This window comes from Pan troglodytes, chromosome 10, assembly GCF_028858775.2.
Source record: "Pan troglodytes isolate AG18354 chromosome 10, NHGRI_mPanTro3-v2.0_pri, whole genome shotgun sequence".
Classification (NCBI taxonomy): Eukaryota; Metazoa; Chordata; class Mammalia; order Primates; family Hominidae; genus Pan; species Pan troglodytes.
In genome coordinates this window covers 139,121,464-139,148,341 of record NC_072408.2, presented here as the reverse complement: position 1 = coordinate 139,148,341, position 26,878 = coordinate 139,121,464, and the positions used below count along the sequence as shown (strand labels likewise).

The window sequence follows — 26,878 nt, the reverse complement described above, 5'->3', positions numbered from 1 at the left end:
GTTTGAGAAGCACTGTTCTCAGGCGGCTGTTCACGGAGGAGCCTCACACCATCAGGGGCCTCACTGGGCCTCAGGGGCACAGGCTGGGGGCTGTGGGGGAGGCGACTCCCATCTCTCTGCTGACTCTGGTCAGAGTCATTCGTTCATTGGACCCACCTGCTCCAGGGACAGCTCTGGGGGGAGGTCAATGGTGAAGACCTGGTGCCCCAGGAGGGCCTGTGCCCCCCAGTCCCACCAGCCCCACCAATGTGTCCATAGTGGTCACCAGGATATCAAAGTACTGTCAGCCACATCATTCACAGATTCTGTGTTTGCAAATGTTCCTACTCCCTAAAATTCATCTGTAATCCCCAAATGCTCGTGGTCTTCCACGGCCATTCACAGATAGGCTTGGAGGGGCAAGATCTTTGGTCAAACAGGGCCAGGCTCCACTTCTCGTTCCAGCTCCGACTGTAGATGGGGTCCCCTGGCTTCTCCTTCTGGCCCCGACTGTATACGGGGTCCCCCGCCTTCTCGTTCTGGCCCTGACTGTATACGGGATCCCCCGGCTTCTCGTTCTGGCCCTGACTGTATACGGGATCCACCAGCTTCTCGTTCTGGCCCTGACTGTATACGGGATCCCCCGGCTTCTCGTTCTGGCCCTGACTGTATACGGGATCCCCCGGCTTCTCGTTCTGCCCCTGACTGTGTACGGGATCCCCTGGCTTCTCATTCTGGCCCTGGCTGTATACGGGATCACCTGGCTTCTCGTTCTGGCCCTGGCTGTATACAGGGTCCCCCAGCTTCTCGTTCTGGCTCTGAATGTGCAGGGGGTCCCCTGCCTTCTCCATCCAGCTCCGACTGTACACAGGGTCCCTACTACTGCTTAAGTGGCACATTGTCTACATTTTTGTGCTTTGGTGATTTCAATGTTTAGAACACACCAACCACAGGCTGAGGTGCTGTCGGTACCCAGGGCACAAGTGTCTGAGATACGCCTCGCAGGAAATACGTGTGTGGAGAAGCTTGGCTCCAGCATGGGTCATGGAGCTGTTGGCTCTAAGATCAGAATCGTCAATAGGTATTAAATAAGGCATCTTTATGCAGAAACACATGGAAAACCAAGTTACCTATTGAGGGGCTGGGGAAAGCCTGTGGCCAGAGGCTCCCCGGAGCCCAGAGTTCCCCCTGAAGCAAGTGCTCAGCAGCCACCATTCAGCATCCACGGTGTCTCTAGAGCCAAAACCACTGCAAATGACAAGAACTGACTGTATTTCCCTGGGAAGCGTCAAGTGAATGCTGCCTGGAGGCCCCTTCCCTGCAGCCTCCCAGCTGCCTGAGCCCCCCCACTCAGTCCCCTTGCGTCCCCACAAGTCAGCAACTAAAGGTTGAGGCCTGGCCGGCTCGGCCCCACTGTGGGGTGAGGCTCAATGCCCCCTGATTATGGCAGCCCTGGCCCTGCCACTCCCACACCTGGTGAACAGAGCTGAAACCCCAAATACCCCTTCAAGTGTGCGGAATTCCTAGGGATGTGCGTTCTGGACCCTCCCTCTGCCTGTGCCATCTCAGACTCTCCTCCTGGTGGGAAAATCTCTCTTTCTAGTATTTTCCGTGAAAGCCCTGCACATGCGAGGCGGCGTCCTCTGCACAGCTCTCATGAGTGTCCCATGGATTCCACCGAACAACGGTGGTCCAGACTTCCCGTCTCACCGACTCCACCCTCTCCCCACCCTCCTTCCCTTCCCTTTTCTCTGGACTCACACCCACTCCCTCGGAGCAAGCAGTGCCTCCTTCGCACGCCCCGCCCTGCTGGATGCTGTAGCTCTGGCCCAGGAGGCGGTGGAGCCTGGTGTCCGGCTTCAGTGGGGCCTCGAGACTTTCCTTCAAAGACAAGGCTCTTCCCACATTCTGCGCAGTGTTGTAGGGTGAATGCCGGGGCCAGGGGGTTGGGCCCAGCCAGGACCAGGATGGTGCTGCCTGGCTCTGCTCCGTTTCGTGTGGAGACCAGGACCTTACAGCAGGGCCCTCGAGGGAGTCAGAGACTCGGGTCCCGCCCAGCAGAGCCTGTGAAGCCTTGGCTGGGCTTGTCTGTGGCTCGGCGTCTCTGTCTCTTCATTGCGGGGATGGGGAGGGAGGTCCCGCCTCTCCTGTGGGATGGGGGGAGGCAGTGCCCTGGCACCCGCTTGGAAGGGATCCATTCACCCACCTCGGGTGGCTCTCCAGGTACATGCTGTGAACACGAGGCACTGGGGTAGATGGCAGGAAGGCAGGACAAAGTCCTGTCTCTTGCATGTTGAGGGGAAGCAGAGAGCGTAGCGGAGGGGACGATTTTAGATGGTGATGAGTTCTGAGTTCTGGGAGGAAAATGAGGCAGGGACTGAGGTGCCGTCACCGGGAACGGCTTCAGGTTAGAACCTGGGAGGTCTCCAGGGTGCAACCCAGAGCTGAGGTCCGAGTGAGGGCAGGAGCCAAGGCCCTGGGGCAGGAAGCAGGAGCGTGGCTGGCATACTGCGAGCGAGGATGCGACCCACGAGGGCTGCAGGGGCTGGGGGGCCACGGCTGCCGTGAGGAGCCGGAACCGCAAGTGCAGCAGGATTGGGGCCCATGGCTCCCAGCAGGGGAGCGGCTCTGGAACCCTCTACAAGCTCACACTGGCTGCTGAGTGGACAACTGAGGGTGTGGGGATGGGAGGGGATGGGGAAGCAGGGGGGAGGAAAGGACTGAGCACATCTGGTCTCCAGGGGTGCCAGCACAGGTGTGGACGTGGGTGCTGTGGATGTGTGCGCCATGGATGTGGGCGCTGTGGATGTGGGCACCGTGGATGTGGGTGCTGTGGATGTGGGTGCTGTGGACGTGGGTGCTGTGGTTGTGGGTGCTGTGGACGTGGGTGATGTGGACGTGGGCGCTGTGGTTGTGGGTGCTGAGGATGTGGGCGCTGTGGACATGGGCGCTGTGGATGTGGATGATGTGGACGTGGGCGCTGTGGTTGTGGGTGCTGTGGTTGTGGGTGCTGTGGTTGTGGGTGCTGTGGTTGTGGGTGCTGTGGATGTGAGTGGTGTGGACGTGGGTGCTCTGGATGTGGGTGCTGTGGACATGAGCTTGTGGCTGTTTCTGCCTCTGTTTCCTCCTCCTGTGCTGTCTATTCCTGGACTGGGCAGAGGACAGCACAGAGAACAGCCTGTTGGGTGGCAATGGCTCCATGCCCAGCACCCCAAGACACAGCGCATTGGGATGGCCTCGCTTACTCCCATGGTGCCGCAGGGGTGGGGCCGCCTCTCACTGAGGGTCTGTGGCTTGGCCGGTCCGCTCTGCATGGCGAGGCCTGTCCTAGGGCCCAGGCTGGGCAGTCATGATGGGGGCTCTGTGTGTGGTGAGGGCAGACGGGGCAGGCACCTGGCTCTGCAAGGTCCAGGCTGGGAACAGGGACATCATCGCTTGGGCCCTCTTTCCACAGGCAGCTCAGAGACCAAGCCCTGAGTCAGGGAGGTGGGAAATTGGCACCCCAGATGAAGCCACTGCAGAGAGGAGTGAAGCACCATGGCCAGGAACGTGGGTGCTGCTGGCACTGGTATCCCCCGAGCAGCTTCTCTCAGCAGCTATGGGACGGTGACAGCACTGACTCCACCAGCCAAGGAATAAGATCGGATCTGAGGCAGCAAAAGTTCCTTCACCCCCAGTGCACGCCCAGTGCTGGGCTCAGGGCCCCTGAGCTCCATCTCCACCATCTGCACAGTCCTGGGACGGGGACTCAGTGGTGACCCGCCTGTGACCAAGGAGGACCCTCAGCCAGGAGAAGTCAGGCAGCTCAGTGGGCAGCAGCATCTGGACCAGGGGCTGCTTGGTTCTTTTAAGCACAGATGCAGCAGTGAGGGGAGGCATGGAGACCCGGGTGGAGGGAGGATGGGAATGGCAGCGTCTCTCTTCAAAACACACTCATTCAGAGGCCTGGCAACCCTCACTTCCTCTGCAAGGAAGCTGTGAGCAGCAGCGTGGCTGGGGTGTCCCCTAACCCCCATGCAAGTGACGGGTGACCACAGTGAAGGCCCAGCTCCTCCGCTCCTTCTGGCCAATGAAGCAGATTCAGGCAAAGCAGGGGGCGTCTGCGAAGTCCCCTTAGCTGTGTAGCGTGACACTCACCGGTTCCAGGGATTAGGATGTGGACAGCTTTGGGGCTGCTGCCAACCACATAAAGTAAAACCAGTTTGCCATTCATGCAAGGCAGGGGCGACTGGAGAGCAAGAAGCCTCTTTTGGGATTAAATATATGACAACAAAGCCAATTCAGTGGACAGGCTAGTTGGCCACATGGCACGACAAAAGATCAAGCTGATGAGATGAAAACAAGAGAATGAAAACGGAGAATGAAGCGTTGGGAGGCAGCAGATAAACCGGGAGGGGAAACGTTCACTTAACAGGGGTTACAGAAGAGAAAACAGGGATGGCAGATGGGAATACAGTCACATCATTAACAGAGCAAACTTCCTGGAGCTGAACGTTGGCATGAGTGTGGATTGCCACGCATGACTGTGATTCACTGCAAGATATGCCCTGACCAAATCTAGGATCCCAACAACAACAAAAAATCAGTTTCCAGAGACAGGCAGAAACAAAATGCCAGTCTGAATAAGAAAGAGGGTCCTGATGACCTCAGAACGCCAGGCATCGGGCAGCCATCTGGAACCACGCTCAGCCACCCTCCTGCCGGGTCCAACGCTGGGCATCAGGCAGCCGTCCGAAACCACGCTCAGCCACCCTCCTGCCGGGTCCAATGCCGGGCATCGGGCAGCCGTCCGAAACCACGCTCAGCCACCCTCCTGCCGGGTCCAACGCTGGGCATCGGGCAGCCGTCCAGAACCACGCTCAGCCACCCTCCTGCCCCCAATGCTGGGCATCGGGCAGCCGTCCGGAACCACGCTCAGCCACCCTCCTGCCCCCAATGCTGGGCATCGGGCAGCCATCTGGAACCACGCTCAGCTACCCTCTGGCCAGGCGGCCAATCCCCACCTGAGGCCTGAGCCCCACGGATGATGAGGTGTCTCTCTCTCTCGAGTTAGAAGCTGCTGTGCCTGCCTCTGGGAGACATCCAATTCCAGACTTTCCAAAGTGAAAAATGCAAGTGCAGTATCGATATTTTAAAATAGCATGATTACGTATTTATCTCACAGGATTAAAATAAGAAGGGGAAGTGATTTGTGTCATTTTTCAATTCTACGTCCAATCTGTATCCTTCAGTCCTACGTAAATACGGGCACTTTGTTTACTCATTTAAAATGGAATATTCCAGAAAGTCCAAAGGTTCCGGGAGGCTCAAAGCCTCGGCTCTGCTGAGGGGAGAAAGCCACTCACTGCCCTGTGGGGGGCGGAGGGTCACAGACTGGAATCTTCCCAGGGCATTGGTCCCTCCCTCCCCATAGCAGGAATCCTACAGAGATCCCACCAGGCTCCAGGAGCTGGCGCCGCGAGAGAAGGTCCCCTCCCAGGCGGGCAGTTGTGGGATATTAGCATCGGGTATTTCACAAGTTTGCGTTTCCACTGGCCTTCCTCCGAGGACCAGAGACCTCTCTGTGCAAGCTGACAAAAGGCAGCCCAGCCTCAGGGGTCCATGCCGCTTCTTTCTGGCTTAAAACTATTGCCCAGGCACCCGCCCCCAAATCCAAGATGCCCCAGAGACTCCCAGCTCAGAGACAGCCAATGGTGCCATCTTTGTGGGGAGACACCCCTCTCACTCCCGTCCCCCTGGGAACAGCATCTCCAAGCCGCGTCTGCTTGCCCAGCACAACTGAGCACCTAGAACTTTCCCTGGCCCGGCCCCCTTGGGCACCCATTCCACACACCCTGACCAAGCCGCGGAGCCTCCCTGTCAGCCCAGAAGTTCCACCGGCTCCTTTCCAGTTGACACTGCCCCACCCCGGGGTCCCCGTCCTGCCCCGATGGCCATGGGGTGGGTTGTGATTCCGTCTGTTCTTGAACCTCACGCCGGCGGCCACACGGGATGAGGTCTCCTGTGTTGATCTTTGGCTTGGCGTCACGTGTGTGAGCCACGTCTCAGCTGCTGCCTGTGTCGACGGCTCGGTTCTTCCTACCCCAGAGTAGCAGCACGCATGTGGATGTGTGTTCAGCTCAAGTTACACAGGCGGATGGTGTCAAGGGCTGGTGGGGATGGTGGTGGTGGCATGGCATTTAAAACACCTAACCTTAGAGCCGTTGCAATTTTCGAGTTAATATTTTTAACATTAGTAGGCCTGACCATCAGAGCAGTTTCGGGTTGATAGAGACTGAGCGGAGTTCCCGCATCCTCTGCCTGGCAGGCACAGCGCCCGGGCGTGAACGTGTGTGACTGTGTCACCGTCGATGAGCCGATGCTGCCCGATGCAGGAGACTCACTGAGGGCCGTGGCTTACAGGGGGCTGGTGTGCGTGAGTGTGACTGTGTCACCATCGATGAGCCGATGCTGCCCGATGCAGGAGACTCACTGAGGGCCGTGGCTCACGGGGGGCGGGGGCTCACTCGCTGTCACACCTGCTGTGCGTTTGGACAATTGCGTAAGAACAAGTATTGGCCAGTGCAGTGACTCACGCCTGTAATCCCAGCACTTTGGGAGGCCTAGGTAGGTGGATCGCTTGAGGTCAGGAGTTCAAGACCAGCCTGACCAACACAGTGAAACCCTGTCTCCACTAAAAATACAAAAATTTGCCGGTTGTGGAGGCACACCCATTTACTCAGGAGGCTGAGGTGGGAGGATTGCTTGAGCCTGGGAGGTCCAGGCTGCAGTGAGCTGAGATCATGCCACTGCACTGCAGCCTGGGTGACAGAGCAAGACCCTGAATCAAAAAATACATAATAATAACAGATATCCACCATTGCAGCATCACACAGAGTCCACCGCCCTCAACACCTCATGTACCACCCATTCATCCCTCCCTCTTCCGCCTGGCACCGCCCTCTCACTCTGCGCACAGCCTTGCACTTTCTGGAATGTCCTGAGCTGGCAGCCTGCCACCTGCAGGGAGTTTGCTGGGCTTGTACCGGGGGAAGCGGCCGTCGGGGAGAGGGGCGGGAGGGGCGTCTCCTGGGTGCAGACGCAGCGTGTCCTGGGCCTGCCTGACCTCCTTCTCTTCCTTTCCCCCAGGCCTCGCCAAGCCCATCGGCCTGGTGGAGGGGCCAGGAGGCCTGGGCCAGGGTGGCTTGGCAGCCACCCTGCGTGATGACGGCCAGGAGGCGGAAGGCAAATATGAGGAGTACGGCTACAACGCTCAGCTCAGTGACCGCATCTCCCTGGATCGGAGCATCCCCGACTACCGGCCCAGAAAGTGAGTGAGTGACTGCCCCCCATCCCCCCACGCCCACCGAGGAAGTGACCGCCCCCCACACCGGCCAGGGAAGTGACTGCCCCCCACGCCGGCCGGGGAAGTGAGCGGCCCCCACGGTGGCCGGGGAAGTGACTGCCCCCCACGCCCGCCGGGGAAGTGACCGCCCCCCACGCTGGCTGGGAAAGTGAGCACTCTCCCATGCTGGCCGGGGAAGTGACTGCCCCCCACACCCGCCGGGGAAGTGACCGCCCCCCATGCTGGCTGGGAAAGTGAGCGCTCCCCTGTGCTGGCCGGGGACTGCCCTCACGAGCTGCGGGCTCCTGGGAGAAACGCGCAAAGGTCTGCTGTGGGAAAGTGGAGCAGTCAGGAGCCCCCAACTGTGGGACCCTCCTGCATCTGGGGTAGCTGCATCTGGGGATCGCGGAAGCTGGGCTGAGGCACCATGGCTCACACAGCACAGGCACCCTGTGTCAGGCCCTGCCAGCCCTGGTCCCACCTGCTGTGGCCTCAGTCACTGCTGAGCTGGGTGTCTGAAGCGCTTGTGTCTGAAGCAAAGGGCATTCCTGTTCCATCCGTGGCCTGTGCACCTCCCATCCTGTCGCCCCCAGGCTGCAAGAGCGGGTGAATCAGGAGCCAGGCCCTGGCGGCCACAGCTTTGCCTCAGTGCCACTCAGGATGGAGCTTGGTCTCTGACCCTCACACCTGCCCTGAGGGAGTAGCCGCGACAAGCACCGGATTAATTGGCATCGTTGCTCGGATAAAGTTTGGCTGAGCTTGGCCTCTGGGCCTGGGAGCGACTGGCAGGCTTGGCCAGCCCCTCCTGCGCCTCTGTCCGCAGAGCCCAGCCCGCGACAGGATGCTCCCTGGGAGGGCCCCTGGTGGCATTGTCCTGCAGAAGCCGGGCGCTCAGGGCTGCCCAGTGGGGCCGCGTTGTCACCGTGGGGTGGTGGCAGTTGGCCTCAGCCACACTTGCCTCCTCCTGGAGCTGCCTGAGGGAGGGCAGGCAGGAGGGCAGCCCCCTCTGCAGCTCCTGGTGTGGTCAGCCTGCCCCACCCGCCAGGGGACCCTGACACCGGGATTCTCGGGCCAGGAGCTCATTTGAGATGGGGATCGGGAGGCTGGAAGGGAAGAGAGGGGAGGAGGAAAGGCATGTCTCAGCCCCATTCCATTCCTTGTGACTCAGGCAGTGGTTCCCAGGGCGTTCACTCACCTGCTCTGGGGTTCTCCATGTGTGGACAGAGGGAGGCGAGATGCTGGACAGGCCCGCAGGGTCCGGGGGTGCAGGGAGCGCCCCGGGCTGCGTGGAGGTTGGTGCAGGAACCCGGAGCTCCCTGTTCTAGCCAGGTGGGGCCCACTTCACACCCTTCCCACAAATGCGTGCTGGGGACTGATTCTAGGTGTGATGAAGCTTCCTTAGACAGCACGGCAGTGCGAGTGAGGCGTGCCCAGCTCCCCAGGCTCTGATTCCTCCTGGAGGGGGTCTCCCCGAGTCCTTTAGACAAACAGGGCTGAGGCCTGGGCATGGAGGCTTCGGCACCTCAGCCACATCCAGAGTGTGACAACATTATTTTATTTTCATTCTACTTATTTTCATGGTTACCATGATTTAACACAAGTGATGCCAGCTTTCCATTTGCAGCGGTGAAATGAAGATTCCCTTTCAAATAAAAAATGCATTTAGTTTTAAAATAGGCCAGTTTAAAGAAACATGCTCCATAAATAAGAACACAGTGGTGTTTTCATGTGGCGCCAGCTACAGGCATGGGGCTGGAATGACTTCGGTTTGGAAAGCGGCTCGTGTGTGTTAGCCAGCCTGTGCACTGAGGGTGCACGGTGTGTGTGTGTGCACGTGCGCGCGCATTGTGTGTGGGTGGGTGTGGGTGTGTGCGTGTGCACCTGCATGTGTGTGGGTGTGTGCGCATGTGTGCATGTGTGCACAGGAGTGTGTGTGCACATGTGCGCACACGTGTGGGTGTGCACGTGTGTGCGTGTGTACACGTGCGTGTGTGTGCATGTGTGGGTGTGCGTGCATGTGCGTGTGTGCATATGTGTGTGTACATGCGTGTGTGTGCATGTGTGCACGTGTGTGTGTGTGTGGTTTTTGAACGCTCCTGTGTGTCCTGAATTTGGGGGTGAAATCTGTTTGCTCTCAGGGCTAGCCCCACTGCTGGAGTGAGCACCGTTCTTGGCTGTGAGCCTCCAGGCAGCTGTGTGGCAGGAAGACCCCCGAGACCACCTTGACGGTCCACAACTTGCTAGAAGGACAGACAGAGCCCAGACAGGCTGCTTTTCCCTGCTGTGGGTTCTCACAGCAGAGGACATGGGTTAAAGTCAGCAGAGGGAAGAGATGCCCAGGCAGGGCCCAGGAGAGGCCAGGTGCGAGCTCCCAGGTGTCCCCTCCTGGGGGGGGTCCCATGGACTTGATTCTCCGGCACCCATGCGTGACAACACATGCCAAGCGAGGCCAGCCAGGAGCCCCCGAGCCTCGGTGTCCACGGTCCTCACTGGGCTGGTCTCGTGGACATGGCTGACCTTGGTCTCCACCCTCCAGAGGTCAGGCTGATGCCGTGAGACCAAGTGCCCACCGTGAATCCCACCATTGCACAGACCAGCTGGGGCTGCCAAGGCCAGGTGAGCAGGGCTGTCCTCTCCGGCAGGAGGTTCCGGGGCAAGGAGGGGCCGGATGTGGACGCTCAGGGTGTGGAGGAGCCAGCTGCCAAGTTAACCCTTTCCTGCTCACAGCAACAGTGGAAACATCAGAGCCATCTGACAGAGGAAGGTCTCCAAGTACCCCGCCCCGTCCCCATCATTCCTCCCGTCACCTGGGAGGCTTCCAGCCGTGAGGAAGGGGCGACCCGGGCCCTGCTCTCCCGGCCTGCCTGTTTTATCTCCTAGCTCTTGCTGTAAGGGAGGAAGGCTGCGTCCGGCACTGGTTTTCGAATCCCTGCAGGCCCTCGGTCCCCTGTGGAATCCTCTGGAGGATCCCAGCACCGCTGTGCGTGACCTTGGTCTTGTTGGCAGGCGGGGGCCCTGTGCGTTGTGGGGTCCAGTCGTGGGGACCGGGTCGTCTCTGAGTCAGGACTGAACCCGAGCTGGGGGTGAAGCCTTGTGTGACCCTCTGCGTCCCCCCGAGGTTCGTTTTCCAGAGGCCTGGGAGTCTGGACCCGGCTGCTGAGCCAGTGCAGGGCGGGGCGAGGGTCCCATCCTCGCCCCATATCAAGGGGTGGCTTTTCTAGCACAGACGTGGGCCTGCGTGTCACAGACGGTCGTCATTTGCCTCCTGAGGTCCTGTCCCGGCTCCAGATGGAAGTCCACACCCCCCGCTCTGATCCATTTCAGCCCAGCTGCAGATCCCGCTGCCCAGGTCTAAACCAGTCAGAGCGTGAAGGTCACCCCAGACCTAGGGGTTGGCTCAGGGCTGGTCAGGTGGTTTAAGCCAGTCCAGTCAGAGTGAATTCTGGAATTACCAGCGGGCCATCGAGAAAAAAACAGGCAGCCTTTTCCCACAAGATGAAACCAAGGCTGGGAGCTGGGGGAGCTGCAGCAACCTTATCATCAAGAGGCGAGAGCTTGGAGCTTCCAGGGTCCCTCACGAAGCCCAAGAAGGGGCCAGTGTCTGAACACCTAGATCCAGCTGTTCCCAAAACAGACCCACTTGACTTTGCAATAAATTAGCACATGCGTGCACACGCACACGCACACACACGCATGCACACACACATGCAACGCACACACGCGCACACACGCGCACGCACGTATTTTTAGTTTTTTCTTTAAGCACATCTGAATTGGGTTTTCTGTTCTTAGAGCTGCAGGGGTCCCATTGGATTCCCCCTCTGTGGGATGTGGGACCCCAGGCCTGGCCTTGCTGTAGTGGAGCTGATTCCCCCTCTGTGGGATGTGGGACCCCAGGCCTGGCCTTGCTGCAGTGGAGCTGGTTCCTCTGTGGGATGTGGGACCCCCAGGCCTGGCCTTGCTGTAGTGGAGCTGATTCCTCCTCTGTGGGATGTGGGACCCCAGGCCTGGGCTTGCTGTAGTGGAGCTGATTCCTCCTCTGTGGGATCGGGGATCCCAGGCCTGGCCTTGCTGTAGTGGAGCTGATTCCCCCTCTGTGGGATGTGGGACCCCCAGGCCTGGCCTTGCTGCAGTGGAGCTGGTTCCTCTGTGGGATGTGGGACCCCCAGGCCTGGGCTTGCTGTAGTGGAGCTGATTCCTCCTCTGTGGGATGTGGGACCCCAGGCCTGGCCTTGCTGTAGTGGAGCTGATTCCCCCTCTGTGGGATGTGGGACCCCAGGCCTGGCCTTGCTGTAGTGGAGCTGGTTCCTCTGTGGGATGTGGGACCCCCAGGCCTGGGCTTGCTGTAGTGGAGCTGATTCCCCCTCTGTGGGATCGGGGACCCCCAGGCCTGGGCTTGCTGTAGTGGAGCTGATTCCTCCTCTGTGGGATCGGGGACCCCCAGGCCTGGCCTTGCTGTAGTGGAGCTGATTCCTCCTCTGTGGGATCGGGGACCCCCAGGCCTGGCCTTGCTGTAGTGGAGCTGATTCCTCTTCTGTGGGATCGGGGACCCCCAGGCCTGGCCTTGCTGTAGTGGAGCTGATTCCTCTTCTGTGGGATTGGAGACCCCCAGGCCTGGCCTTGCTGTAGTGGAGCTGATTCCTCTTCTGTGGGATCGGGGACCCCCAGGCCTGGCCTTGCTGTAGTGGAGCTGATTCCTCTTCTGTGGGATCGGGGACCCCCAGGCCTGGGCTTGCTGCACAGTGGGGGCTCTTGCTCTCCTTTTGAGGGTTCAGCATCCTGCTGCCTCCCCCCAGGTGTAGGTGGCCCCTGCTGTAGGAAACCTGTCTGCCAAAATAAAGTCTGGCAGAAGTGGCCAGTCCCAGCTTTGTTCTTACGTCACAGAGAACGACATCGGGATGAACCTTGACAGAGCCGGCATTTGCTCTATACCCTCACTGATAGAAACCCAGTTTATAGATACTCTGGTTTGAAGGCACACAGCTCTCTGCCTCCTGAATTAGAGAATGTGAATTTTATATAGATATTTACACATGTATTTATATCCCATTTCTTTTCCAAAAAAAGTGAGGAGGCTTTGACACCAGTGACACACACACTCCCACACCCAGCCCATCCCTGCACATGTGGCTGAGAAGCTCGAATGCGAAGGAGGCCTCCTGGCCCCTCGCCTGCCCCTCACGAGCCCTGCCCACAGTCTCTGAGGCTCCACGCCCAGCCTGGAGCTTCCCCGGTGCCTGCGGAATGTATCACAGGGAATTGTTCACGTGCAACAGCCCTCACAAGCGTACCACTTAGAACGCAGACCCCGGTGGACGCTGGGTCTTATCCATCTTCCCAGGAACCACTTTCCTAAAAGGAGCTTGGGTGGAGAGACCCTATCCCGGCGCGGCTCAGCGAGTGTGGCTGGGAAGCGTCTCCACAGTGCCCGGCCTTTCCCTGGGGCCACTGAAGAACCACTGGCTGCAGGGGGCTGGCTGCAGACCAGGCATCGCTCCCTTAATCCCTGCAGCAAGGCTTAGAGGCAGAGCCTCTTATTGTCCCATTTTACACATGGGGAAACTGAGGCAGGAAAGGTTAAGTCTCTTTATTCAGATCCCACAGAGAGTAGGTGGCAGAGCGGGGACGTGGAGTCTAGAGATTTGGCAGAAAAAGAGTGGAAACCTCAGTCATTCTGAGGGACCAGACGGGGGTGCAGGCTGAAAGCTGAGCCTGGGAGGGGCTGGGGGGCCGCCCTGAGGGGTCTCTTCCCTGGGGTCTTGTCTCCCTCTGGGGTGGGCTCTGTCCCACTCCTTCCTCTGCTGGCTCAGGAGTCGGGGGGCTCCGCCTCCTTTCCACAGCTGCCGCCTGCCGGCCTCCTCCCTACTCTGGGCTGGGGGCACGGCCTGCCTCCGTCTCCAGCCCTCCGGGGAGGACGTGGGGCCCCGATCCCCTAACCGCTCTCAGAAGCTTCCACGCAGGCCCCTTCTGGACACTTTGCTTCACAGACACAGACAGAGCAGCGGCAGAACTTGCAGATCACAAAGTTCTGTTTTCACCCAGTCTCTGTGCTGCCAGGCCACAGGTCCTCAGGAATGCCTGTGAGGCACATCTGTCTCCAGGGCCTCCTGTGAGTGTCTCCTGTCCTTCAGGCATCTCCTCACCTTGGAGAAGAGACATTTGTGTCCCTCATCCTCCAAAAAGAAACCCCTTACTGCTGGCCATCCTGATAGTTCAGTCAGTAAGACATAAAATCCAATTAGAAATGGCTCAACCCAAAAAGGGAATCTGTTGACTCAGGCAACTGAAAGGTGGGGCTTCAGGCATGGCTTGATCTAGGGGATAGTCCAGCCCCTGCCTGCTCTCAGGTTAGATGTACCTTGACTGTCTTAGGATCCTTGCAGGAAATTGATGGTGCCCTCACGTGCACACAGGCAGAATCCAGGAGACCTGGTGGACACTGGGCATCCAGGAAGTGAATTCAGGAGATTTGGCAGACACTGGGCATCCAGGAAGTGGATCCAGGAGACCTAGCAGACACTGGGCATTCAGGAAGTGAATCCAGGAGACCTGGAGGACACTGGGCATCCAGGCAGGGACCACAGTGAATCCAGGAGACCTGGCAGACACTGGGCATCCAGGAACTGGATCCAGGAGACCCAGTGGACACTGGGCATCCAGGCAGTGACCACGGTGAATCCAGGAGACCCGGCGGACACTGGGCATCCAGGAATTGGATCCAGGAGGTGACCGCACTGGGATGTTCTTCTCTCCACGGCCTGAAGGGACAGGGGTGAGAATCACAGGCGCCCAGCAAGAGCTGGAGCTGCAGAGAGAGGACAGGGGGTAGGGACAGTAACTCTGGAGAGAAGAAACCACTGCCAAGACTGTGGGGAGGGGACAGGGGATGCCCCTCACTCCTTCCACCCTCCAAGCTCTGGGGCTGCCTCCCAGAACTGAACCCAACAGAAGCCGGAGGGCGCAGGAGCCTGGCAGGAAGCCCACAGCGGTCGCACAGGGGACAGCATGGGGCTGGGCAGAGCAGAGCCTGGGCTCGGGGAGGGGAGATCCCAGGGAGGAACCGGCCCAGCTCTGTCCTCACGCTCCAAGTCTGGCAGCTGCAGCCAGCCGTCCCCACTGAGGACTTTGGACCGTCCCAGCAACCATGCAAGCAAAAGTCTCAGGCGACTTTCATTGGCCCATAGTGGGTCACGTGCTTATCTGGGACCCAGTCACAGCCAGCAGTCTGGGGAATGCCCTTCACTGATTGGTCAAGCCTTGTTAGGCCTTCCCTGTGGGAAATAAGAATAAATCCACATTGTAGGGAGCTGGGGAGCAGAGCAGCTGGGGAGCAGCCCCAGCAGAAACCTGGGTTACTGGGGAATGCAGAGCCCTCCGTCGGCCCCTGCCATCCCACACGCGGCCCTCTCTAGCCCTCTGCAGTGACAGTCACCATGCCGTGGGGTCTGATGGTAGCCACTGGAGGCTGAGTCCTGTTGGGATGGGCTGGGCTGGCTGATGGGGCAGAAGCCTCCCCGGGGGCGGGCCAGCATCCACACCAGGGGGCAGCGACATTTTCTGTAATGCGTCAGGGCAGAGTTGGGACCATCAGGGACACCGAATTGCACTGTAGAAGTGACTTCGGGCACTGAGCTTGCATGTCCCTGACCTCCTGTGGTCCTCAGCTGCAGGGCCGACAGCTCCAGACTCCCAAGGCACGAGGAGGGGTCCCTGCCTGCCCGAGCCCAAGCGGCGTGTGCCGTGGGAACACCCTTTGGTGTTGGCAGCAGTCGGGTCTTCTGTCCCGGGATGGAAGAGCACGGAGAGAAGGGATGCTTAAGTGAGCCCTCCCGATTCCCCTAAACCAGCGGCTGGAGACACAACCAGACGGCGGGCCCCAGCCCCGGGGAGGGCAACTCAGCCTCCACTTCCTCTTGGCTCTCTCCACCGCCCTGAGTCACTGGCCCGCAGGTGTTGGGGACAGTGGGGTCCGGGTCTGGAATGGTTTCTCTGGCCATGTCAGCACCGGCTCCCGGGGAGGCTGCCTGGCTCAGACCCTCCCGGGCGGGGGCTGTGGATGTAGAGACGACACCATCGGGTTAGGGGCCTCCTGTTCCAGCCTGCTGTGCTGTTTTTAAGTCCTCAAATAACTTGTATGTTTGATGCCTGATTATTTTATTTTTGGTATTTTTTTAAACTCAGAAGTCTGCATTATCCACACCTTGAGACATACCCAGAGAGTGCGACGTGGCGCCCCCGCTGTGGTGGGAAGGAGGTTTAAACAGGGTCTTGCCGGAGCCCCTCCCTGGCGAAGCCCTGGATGGCTTTAACCCCCCACTCCCAGCCCCCCGGGGGCCTCGGGGAGCCCAGCAGCCTGGCCCCTGCCTACTGTCCCCGGGGCTTCCCCAGAGCCCGCAGGGGCCAGAGAGAGGGGTTAGAATGGGGAGGAGGAGTTTAGAAAAACCGAGAGGGTGGGTGTGGGAGTGAGGGGGAGGGGGCCGGGGTGGGGGGAGGGCCTCAGAGCTGCTGGCCCTGGTCAGAGCGCCGCTGACCGGGTGGCTTATAAACAACACGAGGAGTTTCTCACAGTTCTCGAGGCCGGAAGTGCAAGATCAGGGTGCCGGTGGGGTGGGGCCTGGCGCAGGGTCTCTGCCAGGTTGTCAACAGCTGTCCCTTCCTATCCTCATGGAGTGAAATGGGCGAGGGAGCTTGGGACTCCCTTGAATATGGCACGAATCCCATTTCCCAAGGTTCCCTTCCGGAACCTACGTGCCTTCAGGGCAGCTGTGTGAAAGTGAGTTGCTTCTGGCCCAGTGCTGCCAGCAGAGCCGGGGCCACCGGGGAGCCCCCAGCAGTCCTGGAGCTGCCAGGCTGTGAGGCAGCCCACAAGCTTCACACCGGGAGTCGACGTGGACGGGCCCCGGGGCAGCACGAAGAGAGGCGTCCTGCCAGTCCCAGCGCTCCAGCTGCAACCCAGAACCCCCCAGCAGGTCTGCCCCAGTGCCAACCCCAGCAACCGTGGCAGAAAGTCACACGACGGTCTGGTCGCTGCACGAAGCCACACGCTGGAGGCCGGCTATGCAACAAGGACAGGGACATGGGCGAGGAATGGCACAGACTGGACCTGGCATCGCGATGACACTTGGGCATGTGATGTTAGCAGGTGTCTGTGGGAGTCTTCCATCCCCTGCAAGCAGCCATGGAAGCTGCGTCTTGTCCCACGTGGGTGGGTGTGCCTGGCCATTGCAGGCCCCAGCAAGCGTCCATGGATGATTAAAGAAGTAAACAAAAGCAAGCTCAGCCCGGCCCACTCAAAACTCATACTTGGATTCCCTGCATGGCTTTAACCCCTCAGAGGCCAACTATCCCGGCAGAAACTGCACTGCTGATTGGTTTGGTTTGACAGGGCTGGTCATCGGAAACACACATAGAATGTAGGAGAGTGTGTGTGTGTGTGTGTGTATGTATGTATGCATGCCTGTACATGCGCATGTGTCTGCGTGTGTACATGTGTGCATGTATCTGTGAGATGTATGTACGTATGTCCACAGATGTGTGTGCATGTGTGGACATGTGTGCATGTGTGCGTGCGTGTGTGCATGTGTGTGTGTGTTCTGGCACCAACAGGTGATTCCATCCACTTTCAAACCCAACTCCTCACCACTTTCTCCATTAGCTGCATTACTGATTTCTCTTTGTCAGACGGTAGATGCTTGTCTAATTAGGCAGTGGCTTTAATTATGCCACAAAGCACATAACATAATCTTGATTATTAAGACTGGCCCATGGGATAATGAAAGGATGACTGGGAAATCCAAATTAAGCAGAATCATAAAAATGAATGACCTTATCCGAGAAGCCGTCCTACATCCCAGCACAGTAACATGCCCCTGCTCTGTGTTTGCGGACTCCTCATGCATATTAATTGTTTAAGCCTGAGCAGCCTAGCTGTCGGCTCTAATAGATGCAGATTTACCGGATGGCACTTTGAGGAGCTGGGAGCAGGTACCTCAGCCCAGTCCAGATTCCTGATGAAGCTGCTCTGTCTAAAGCCTTCTGCGTCTTGGGTCTGGGATGGGAAGGGAGTAGACGTGGACGGTGAGGATGGGAGAAGCCAGGCACCATCGTGGAGATATGCGGCGAGCCATGTGGCTTTTCTGCAGGGACAGCTACCAGGTTTCTTTCCTCATCAAGGTTGGGAGCTGCGGCTGGTTCCCCAGCTGACATCTTCCCGTTTCACACGTGCCCGGCTCTGTCCAGGCCTGGGGTCTGTGCCCTGGGAAGGAAATGTCTCAGGGGGAGTGGGACCCTTGGGTGAGCACCAGGGGAATGCACTCCCACTGGGTGGTCTTTGCCTTTGAAGCAGCTCTCCCGGCCTCTCCGGGCACAACTTTAAGCAAGCTTGTCCTTGGTTCATGGAAGCCAACCGGAAAGCTGAGGTTCCTGCCCTGTGGCTTCCTGCTGCAATGTGGATTCACTGGGACCTGCGGGGCAGAGCCGGCTCGATGCCAGGCAGCCCTGGACTCTCTAAGCAGAAAGAGCCTTCTCAGGCCTGGGATCCAGCTCCCCCTTCTCCCACTGTGTGGGTGGCCTGGGATCCAGCTCCCACACACACACCTGGGCACACACACATGCACACGCAGCATCTCACCCACAGACCCAGCACACACCTGGAGACAGATGGACCTCAGACGGACCCCAGCGGCCCAGCCGAGGCGCTCGTGTCACCCATGGCTCCTGTTCACAAGGTGAAGGGCACGCGCCGATCGCAGACGATCACTTCCACACAGACTTGCATTATGTGGGTTTCATTTGCACGAAATCCACCTGGGCTGGACCAGGACTCCTTCAACAGCAAGTGACAGAAAATCCATCTCAAATTGGCTCAAGCTAGAAAGAGAGGCAGTGGGGAGAGAGACAGAGAAGGAGGGAGGTGGGGAAGTGTCCCTGCAATGACAAAGCCTGAGGAAGCCCTGGCGTTGGCCAGGAGGATTCACGGCTCAGGCGATATCATCGGGCCAGCGTCTTGCCAGCTCTCCATGCTCCTCTTGGTCTTGCTGGCTTAGCCTGAGCCTCCACTGTCTGCAAGAGGCTGCAGCCACTCCAGCCTCACATCCTGTCTCCCGGAGCCCAGCCAACCTCTCCTGGCTCTGATTGGGCCGTGCGTCTCTCCCCGAGCCTATTGCCGTGCTGATTGGCTCAGCCTGGTCCTGTGCCCTCCCCTTCATCCAGGGCTGGAACTCCACCCAGCTACTTAGGGAGTTCCTGCCGGGCTGAGCCTCATGTTTTATGGGGAGGAGGAGGGAAGCGGCTGAGCAGGGCAAGAGCAAAAGTCCACTGCCTGGCAAGGACAGCCTAGACACGGGGGAAAGAAGGGACATGGAGGGGCTGAGCCCTGTCACACGTCATGCCCTGCATGCCGGGCTGGACATGGAGAAGCTGAGCGTGCAGTCTGGGGCTGAGGCTGGGAAGCCCTGATACATGGCTTAGAAGTGAGTTGGTGACAACTGGACGGTTCCCCAGCAGGGGCAAGCACCAGAGTGATGGGAACAGCCCCTGCTGCCAGGAGCCCACGGGGGGAGTGTGCACGTGTGTGTGTGGTGTATCCTGTGTGCACGTGGTACGTTCATAGATGTGTAGTGTCTGTGCATGTGTGCGTGTGTGTGGGGTATGATCTTGTGTGTGGCATATGTTCATGTGTGCGTGTGTGTGGTGTCTGCTTATGTGTGCATGTGTGTGTGGTGCTGTAGCTTCTAATTCAGCCCAAGCCACAACTTAGACTTTTAATGTTACGTTCAAACAAAACCATTTGGAGACTCACTCACAGCTCTGAGGCTTTGGACGACGCCCGCTCATCACCTGCCTTCCCCTCTGCTGAGTGCAATGAATTCAAGCTCCATAAAGGCCACACATGGAGCCCTGTGTGCGTCTACAGTTCTGGGTCCCGAGATGAGGCGGTGAAACAGCAAACCCACACCCAGAACCCCTGCCCCAGGAGCCCCGGCCAGCAGGAGAGCAGGGCAGGGGTGCAAAGAGCAAGCCGGGGGTGGGGGCGGGAGAGGCAGAGCAGCAGGCTGGAGGCCGGGGCTCTGGTGGGATTTTACGTTGAGCACGGGGTGAGCCTCTTGAAGGGTGAGGGCGTGTGTGGCCATCCAGGTGGGGGTGGGGAGCGCAAAGGCCCTGGGGCAGGAGCAGGCCTGGAGCGCAGGCCACAGAGCCAGGGGCCGGGCCGCAGGTGAGTGAGCCAAAGGGAACCAAGAGGGGATGGTGGAGGGAGCGGCCTGGCTGAGCAACCCGGGGCTTTGACCTTCTCAGGGGCAATGGGAAGCCTGGAATTGCATGGGCTGGTGTGGAGGTCACCGTGACCTTGCCAGGCCTGGGGGTGCAGCCGCAGTGCCCAGGGAGGTGAGAAGGGGCTGGCCAGGCTGCCTGTTGTGAAGAGCAGAGAAGTGTGAGAGAGATGTGGAGCAGGGCGTCTGGCTTTTCTCTGACCTGCGATGGGCTGGTGGGAGCAGGAGCGAGCTGGCCTCACTGTGAATGTGAAAATGCTGGTTGGAGCCCACCACGGTGGGTACTTCCTTCAACGGCTAAATGCGCCGAAGGCCTCCAAGCTTGACAGGGTTGAATTTCCTCCGAGGCCCTGGGAGGGGCGCCCCGTGCTCCCTGGATGGGGCCGACATTCCTGGCCTGTCCCCAGCTGCGTCGCCTCTGCCCAGCCCTCAATCACTGCAGCTCTCAAGTGGCCCTGGGTGCCGTGATCTTGCTGAACTCTGATGCTTTCCAAATACCATAAACTTAGTTTATTTTCTGTCTGACAGAAACGGCGCCACTTAAGTCCTGCAAAGAACCCTTGGGTTCCACTCAGGCTGAGTTATTTGGGGGCCACTGCTGAACGGTTTGCATTTGTTTCCTCTGTGACATCGGAGTGGGGAGGACGCTGCCTCCAGCACGGGGCCAGGGGCCAGGGCTGCTCACACAGAGCTGCTGGAGCCTACGGGGTCCCGGCTGTGGGTCCTGGGCTGCCCGCCCCCAGGAAGGGCACCTTGCCACCATTGAAGTGGGGCGAGCTGATTCGGGCACAGCTGGAAACCAGGAGGCAGCCAGCAGCAGCGGCCCTGAGCAAGAACAGGAACCCCAGGCTGAGGCGGGCGCATCACACGAGACCAGCCTGGCCAACATGGTGAAACCCCGTCTCTACTGAAAATACAAAAATTAGCCGGGCATGGTGGCACGCACCTGTAATCCCAGCTACTTGGGAGGGTGAGGCAGGAGAATTGCTTGAACCCGGGAGGTGGCGGTTGCAGTGAGCCGAGATTGTGCCACTGCACTCCGGCCTGGGCAACAGAGTAGGACTCTGTCTCAAAAATAAAGAAGAAAGAAAGAAGGAGAGTCCGGAAGCCACTGCTGCCCCCACCAGCAGAGTGGAACTGTGATTTCATAGAACAGACACAGCCTGGCAGCGAGAATGACCACAGTGCTCATAGCCACTCAGGTGGAATCTCAGGAACTCAATGTCAGGAGGAGGAGTGGGGCCCTAAGGCCTGTGTGTGGGAGACAGTGGCCATGGCGTCGAGCTCAAAGGCGAGCCGGGCGTGGCTGGGGATGGGAAGGCGTGGCGCAGAGCCACGGGGAAGGCCCAGCCCAGACGCACACGAGGTCCAGAGACGGCAGCCTGCGAAGTGGAGGGAGGGTGGACGCCGGGGTGATCACCCACTTTCCTAGACTGAGCGTTGGGCACAGGCTTTGTATTGCTTCAGTCATCATCATATTTGATGTATGTTTGATAAATATCCCTTTAAAAATTAAAGACAGTTTGTTAATTGAGAAGGGTACTGTATTATGGGTAAAAGAAATTATTTTATGCTAAGTAGTGCTGGGTGAAAAATGAGGTGTATGTGTTCCATTATTTCCAATTTAAACAGCAGTTTGTCTACAAAGGTTTGTGATGAGTGTCAGGTGTTAGGTGCACATTAATGGCATGAAGTAAGAGCATTCTCCTGCGGAAAACACAGAAAAGTCCAGAAAGAATGTGCAAGCAACCTGCCCAGGCACTTCCACAGCTGCTGGGTGTCACGGGAAGCCGGGAACTAATTTAAGCGCCCGGCAGTGGGGTGGTGGCGCTGTGATATTTTCTTCTGCACAAGTTTGCTGCAGGGGCATCGTGGAGGGCCTGTGTGGAGCCACCGTCAGAATGCCAAGGAGCACCTGCCCTGACCCCGTCCCGCCCCGCACCATTGCCCACTCTGTCCCGTTGAGGGGGTGCTTCCCTGGGTCCTTGTGAGACCTGGGCCAGGCCCACAGGGTTCTGCTCGCTCATAACAGAAGCCTGGGTCCCGTGATGAGCAGGCGTGGCCCACAGAGGGGTCCCCGCCGTGCATCCGTCCCCACGGTGCGTCCCCCGACGGCTCTGGGGCTGCTCTGAGTTGGGGGAGCCGGGCGGGGCGTGACGGCATTCTCCTCTCTCCTGTCTCCTCCTCCCCCCGCCCTCGAGCGCAGCCTCTGGCCCTGGCAGTGGCTGGTGACTGGAGTTTGGTCAGTTGGCAAACGTGTCCCCAAGGGTCAGAGACACACACAGTTCACGTGTGACCGCCCTGCTGAGAACACGTGTGGCCCCACATGGCTGCTGCCACAGTAACACACACAGCACTGAAGGGCGCATGGGGGACGGGCCCTCCTGGCAGCCACGGCCTCCCATGCGTGGGAGCCTCCCTGCGCATTCTGTGCGGGGCCCTGCTCGCCTTGGGGCCCTGGCCGTCGCTGGCCCTGTTGACTTGGGACCTCGGCCAAGCCTGAACCTGAAACAGCCTTCGGCAGGGTCCATTTACAGACCCCATGCCGGATCATCACGGCAAGGCACGAGGCCACAGCTGCCCCAACGCCGTTTGTGTCTAAAAAGCAGGGCACAGCGCCAGGCCAGTGTTTTGTGGGCAGACCTGGAGGGACACTTGTCACACCCACGTCGGCGTCACCTCGGGGGACAGGGGCGGGGCCTGAGGGTGGGCGTCGGAGGCAGGCTTCTGTCCTGGCTTCATTGTTTTAAAGAGGACAATCTCTTAATTTTATGGTGTGATAAAATTGGTTCAAAATGGGATAAAGAAACCTGGAAGAAACACACAAGAAGGCAGATGTACAGGTGTGCGGGTGGGAGCGGCGGAGGCAGAGTGACGGGTGGGAGCCGGGTGGGGCGTGACAGCGTTCTCTTCTCTCCTGTCTCCTCCTCCCCCCACCCTCGAGCCCTGGCAGTGACGGGTGACTGGAGTTTTGTCGGCTGGCAAACGTGTCCCCAAGGCTCAGAGACACACACAGGCTGTTCACGTGTGACCGCCCTGCTGAGAACGTGTGGCCCCATGTGGCTGCTGCTGCCACAGTAACACACACGGCACTGAAGGGCGCATGGGGGACTGGCGCGGAGTGACGGGCGCAGAGTGATGGGCGCAGCGTCTGTCATGGAGAAGCAGCAGACGGCGGCAGCTGAGGCACCTGCTCTCCCCTCTGCTCGATTTTTAAGGACTGTGCTGCTGTTGTCTCGTTCTCTCTGCCCCTGTCTCCTCCTTCCCTCCTTTCTCCCCCTCTCTGTCTCTCTGCTCCATCTCCTCCTTCCTCTCTCTGAATCTCTGCCTCCTGTCTCCTCTCCCACTCCCCTTCCTCCCTGTGTGTGGCAATGACTGACCGTCATCTGCCTCTTATCTTTTCTCCCGCTCTTCCTCCCTGATAGAATTCTGAAATGTATCTGGGCTCCAGCCAGAGTGAAGATCACATTTCCTGGCATCCCTTGCAGGGTGTCGTGGCTGTGGCTGTGGCCGTGGCCGTGTCCGTGGCTGTGGCTGTGGCTGTGTGGTCGGGCTCTGGCCGGGAGATGACGGCCGACAGCTCCACCTGGGACCTCAGACACATCCGATCCATTTCTTCTTAAAGAAAGAATTGAAGTCAATTGAAGTCAAATTGAGTTCCTATTGATTACAGTCGTAGACTCAGAACCATTATGTACGCAAGAGCTAACGCATGAAGCCAGCTGTTCTCAGGGGCTCCTGTCCCTGGGGTTTTATCTCCAGGTGGCACCTGGCAGGGCACAGAGGTGGCATCACCTGCTGGGTACTCCAGGCCCCAGCTCTCTGGCTTGCCCCTGGGCAGGGCTCTGTGAAGCCTGCAGGATTCTGTGCCTGCCTTTGCCTTCTGGAGGAGGTTCCTGGTGATCGTATTTCAGGGAGACACGGGGTTTGGCTTGATTCGCAGCCCCGCTCCCCTCTATGACAACTTCTGTTTCTCACACCCAGGATCAGAGGTGCTCACTGTTGCCAAGCTCAGTGTTTATTGATTCCATAGTTTACAATTGTCTTGGCCACAGTCAATGGACTGTTTTACAAAAGATGTCTGTTCAGCACTATATCCTATAATAGGTGTGACCCTGTTTCATTTCTCGGCCCTAAATGGGACTTGTTCTTGTTGGAATAACTAAACAAGAGCAGTCTCAGGAGCAGTTTTCTTTGAAGAGTTTCTTCCAGAGCATGGCTCCTGAGACAGAGCTGGAGACCGAAGTCACCTGGGGGTGCTCTCAGTGAGAGGGTCCGTCTGTGCAGTTCAGGCCTCAAAGCTGTTTGTAAAACAGGCTGGGCCTAAGTTATCTGGGAAACTGGCCGATCCCGTGCGCCCATCTCCCTCACCTGTATGTGCTGCAGGCAAAGGCCAGGCCTGCATAGCTGGTTAGACACGGGAAAGTGAGCGGCCAGGACAGGGTCCCAGCAGGCGCCACATGCCACCCCACCGGGATCCGGCCCCACGCGTCTGAGACCTGCCCCAGGTACACGTTCCCAGCGGCGTCTATTTCACGATTCCGCCCTCGGCCCCGAATCCATGGAGCCAAATTCCTGCTTTCTTCACAGTCACTTCTGGTATTTGAGCTGAAACCATGTCTGACCATGGGCCCAGCTTCCTATGCCCCACCCTCCTGCTCGGAGCAGCACCTGCCCCAGGAAAAGGCCACCCCGCCCTGGGCTCGGGACCGGCACGGGCTCCTCCCTGACGCCCCTCCACCGTCTCTTGCTTTTTCCAGCAGCACCAGACGCAAATGGGACTCCGTGGCTCCCGCCCGGAGGACGCTGCTGACCTCCTGCCCCTTCCTCTGCTCCGCCTGGCGGTCCCGCTCCTCGGAGAAGCTCGCAGCCACTGGCTCTGCTTGCTCTTCTCCCGCGGGGGGCATGGGACCCGCCACGCGTGGAAATCACACTGGACGAGTCCTCCTATCACCAAGCCCAGAGCAAATTCTCGGCCAGCATCTTCCTTGGCCGCAGTCGGGCAGGTGACGCTGCCTCCCGACGCCTCCCCCTGCCTCAGCGCTGAGGCCGCCCTGGGTCCTCCCTGGCTGCACAGCTCCCCCCTGTGCCTTTGCAGAGCTCCGAGGTTGGGGTTCCAGGGCTCAGGCCTTGGCCTCCTCCCTCTGTGTCTTTCAGTCCTGTCTAATGGAGGCAAACAGTCCTGGATGTCTAGCTCTAGCCCTGGCTTGAACTCCAGGCTCAAATATCCACACGTTTTATGTTTCAACAAATGGCCAGATTGTTTTCCAAGCGGCTGCGCCACCTCCCGTCCCCACCCGCCACACGTGGGCGTTCCGGCCCCTCCGCGACCCTCACCGGCGCCGCTTTTGTACATCGGCTGCACGTCAGCCTTTCCGGTAGCCAGACAGCGGCCCCCGTGTGGCTCCAAGTGGCAGCTCCCTGATGGCCGCCAAGGGGGGCACCTGCGCACGTGCTTGATGGCTGCTTGGGCGTCTTCGGTGGTGACGTGTCTGTTCTGGTCTTTTCCCCAGTTTTCACTGGACATTTTGTTTTCTTACTTTTGTCTTACTTCTGGATACAAGTCCTTTATCAGATGCGTGCTTTGAAAGTATTTTCTCCAGTCTGCTGCGGCTTGGCTTTCTATTCACCTGAGTGTCTTTCAAAGAACAGATGGTTTTTTATTTTGATAAAGTCCAATTTATCCATTTTGTCTTGTTTTGGATCACGCTTTTGTTGCCATATTGAAGAAATCTTTGCCTAAGCCAAGGTCACAAAGACTTTCTCCTCTATTCCCTTCCAGGGACTTGATGGTTTTAGGGTTTACATTTAGATCAATGATCCGTTCTGGGTTAATTTTTGTATGTGGTGGAAGGTACAGATCAAAATTCATTTATCCAGAATGAGAAGTGTTTGTTGCTTGCCAAGGTGTGTGTGTGAGAGCATACGTGTGTGTTTCAGTGTGTGCGTGCGTGTGTAGGGGTGGGTGTCCATGTGTGAGTGTATGTGTGGGTATGAGTGTGTGTGAATGTGTGTATGGGTGTGAGTGCATGTGTGTGAGTACATGTATGGGTTTGAGAGTGTGCTTGTATGAGATTGCGTGTGTGTGAGCGTGAGTGTGGGGGGGTTGTGTGTGTGTGTGAGTGCGCATGTGGGTTTGTGTGCATGTGACTGCGTGAGTGCGTGTGACCACATGCGGGTTTGTGTGCATGTGTGTTCGTGTGTGTTCGTGTGTATCTGCCTGTGTGTGTGCATGTGTGTGAGTGCATGTGGGTTTGTGTGCATGTGTGTGACTGTGTGTGAGTGCATGTGTGTGTCCGTGTGTGTGTGCATGTGTGTGAGTGCATGTGGATTTGTGTGCGTGTGTGCGTGTGAGAGTGCATGTGGGTTTGTGTGCATGTGTGCGTGTGTGTGAGTGCATGTGGGTTTGTGTGCATGTGTGAGTGCATGTGGGTTGTGTGCGTGTGTGTGTGAGTGCATGTGGGTTGTGTGCATGTGTGTGACTGCATGTGTGAGTGCGTGTGTGAGTGCATGTGTGTGAGTGCGTGTGTGTGAGTGTGTGTGTGAGTGCGTGTGTGAGTGTGTGTGTGCTTGTGTATTTCCCCATTTTCCGAAGCAGTATTCTTTCTTCACTTTACTCCTTTATCTATTTCAATGCATCTTTCTCTTTGTCTAGCTTCACACCAGTGTTGCCCTGCCGATGGCTGTGGTACTAAAATCAGTCTTAACTTGAGGTGGTGTGAGTCCTCCCGCTTGGTTCTTTTTCAAGATTGCTTTGGCTCTCCAAGGTCCTTTGCATTTCCACATGAATTTCAGAATCAGCTGCTCAGGTTCTACCGTGAAGCCCTCTGGGGTGCTGGGCGACGGTGTGGGTTCTCCGTGTGCACGGGAGAATGCGTCTTAGCCTCACCAAGGACCCCCGGCTGCTCACCTCCCACCCTCCTGTCTGCTGTTTTTGCCATGGGCCAGCCTGTGTGCTGGAGCGAGTGGCTGGGAGTTTGGTCACATGCCTCCCGGTGTGGCCTGCTCCAGTGGCCCCTGCTTTGGAGCCCACCCCATCCACCCCTGCCACAAGCCGGCGCCATGTGGCCCTGCCTGCCTCCTTCCCCGCCCTGGTTCCCCTGCCTGCCTCCTTCCCTGCCCTCGTTCCCCAGCCCTCCTCTCGGCTGCTCAAGCTCTGGGCTCAGGTGTCTTCTTTTTTGTGAGAAAAGCCGGCTTTTCCCACCTCCATCCCTCTCTGCGCCCACATGCCACCTCCTCACCGCTCCTCGGGGAGAGAGCTCAACCGCACATCCAGACGCGGATCACGCCTCGGGCTGCCCCTTTC

At 58.6% G+C, this 26,878-nt stretch overlaps 1 protein-coding gene and 2 long non-coding RNA genes across 4 annotated transcripts in view; 2 read left to right on the top strand and 1 right to left on the bottom strand.

Moving 5' to 3' along the window:
* Positions 1–26,878, top strand: part of GALNT9 (polypeptide N-acetylgalactosaminyltransferase 9) — a 133,168-nt gene that overhangs the window by 33,343 nt on the left and 72,947 nt on the right. For both annotated transcript variants that reach the window (XR_002938899.3, XM_009426595.5), the window contains exon 2: positions 7,108–7,288. Coding sequence is in view for 1 of the 2 variants with exons in the window: in XM_009426595.5 (XP_009424870.3) it covers positions 7,108–7,288 (181 nt within the window). In the remaining variant the exon portion in view is untranslated. The remainder of the gene's footprint in view (positions 1–7,107; positions 7,289–26,878) is intronic.
* On the top strand, positions 10,129–12,157 carry LOC129136706 (uncharacterized). The gene is made up of 2 exons (XR_008538621.2): positions 10,129–10,421; positions 10,530–12,157. It is a non-coding gene; the product is annotated as an uncharacterized LOC129136706 (long non-coding RNA).
* On the bottom strand, positions 12,875–14,454 carry LOC104001755 (uncharacterized). Its single transcript, XR_673695.4, has 2 exons — positions 13,662–14,454; positions 12,875–13,446 (listed from the first exon to the last, which is right to left on the bottom strand). It is a non-coding gene; the product is annotated as an uncharacterized LOC104001755 (long non-coding RNA).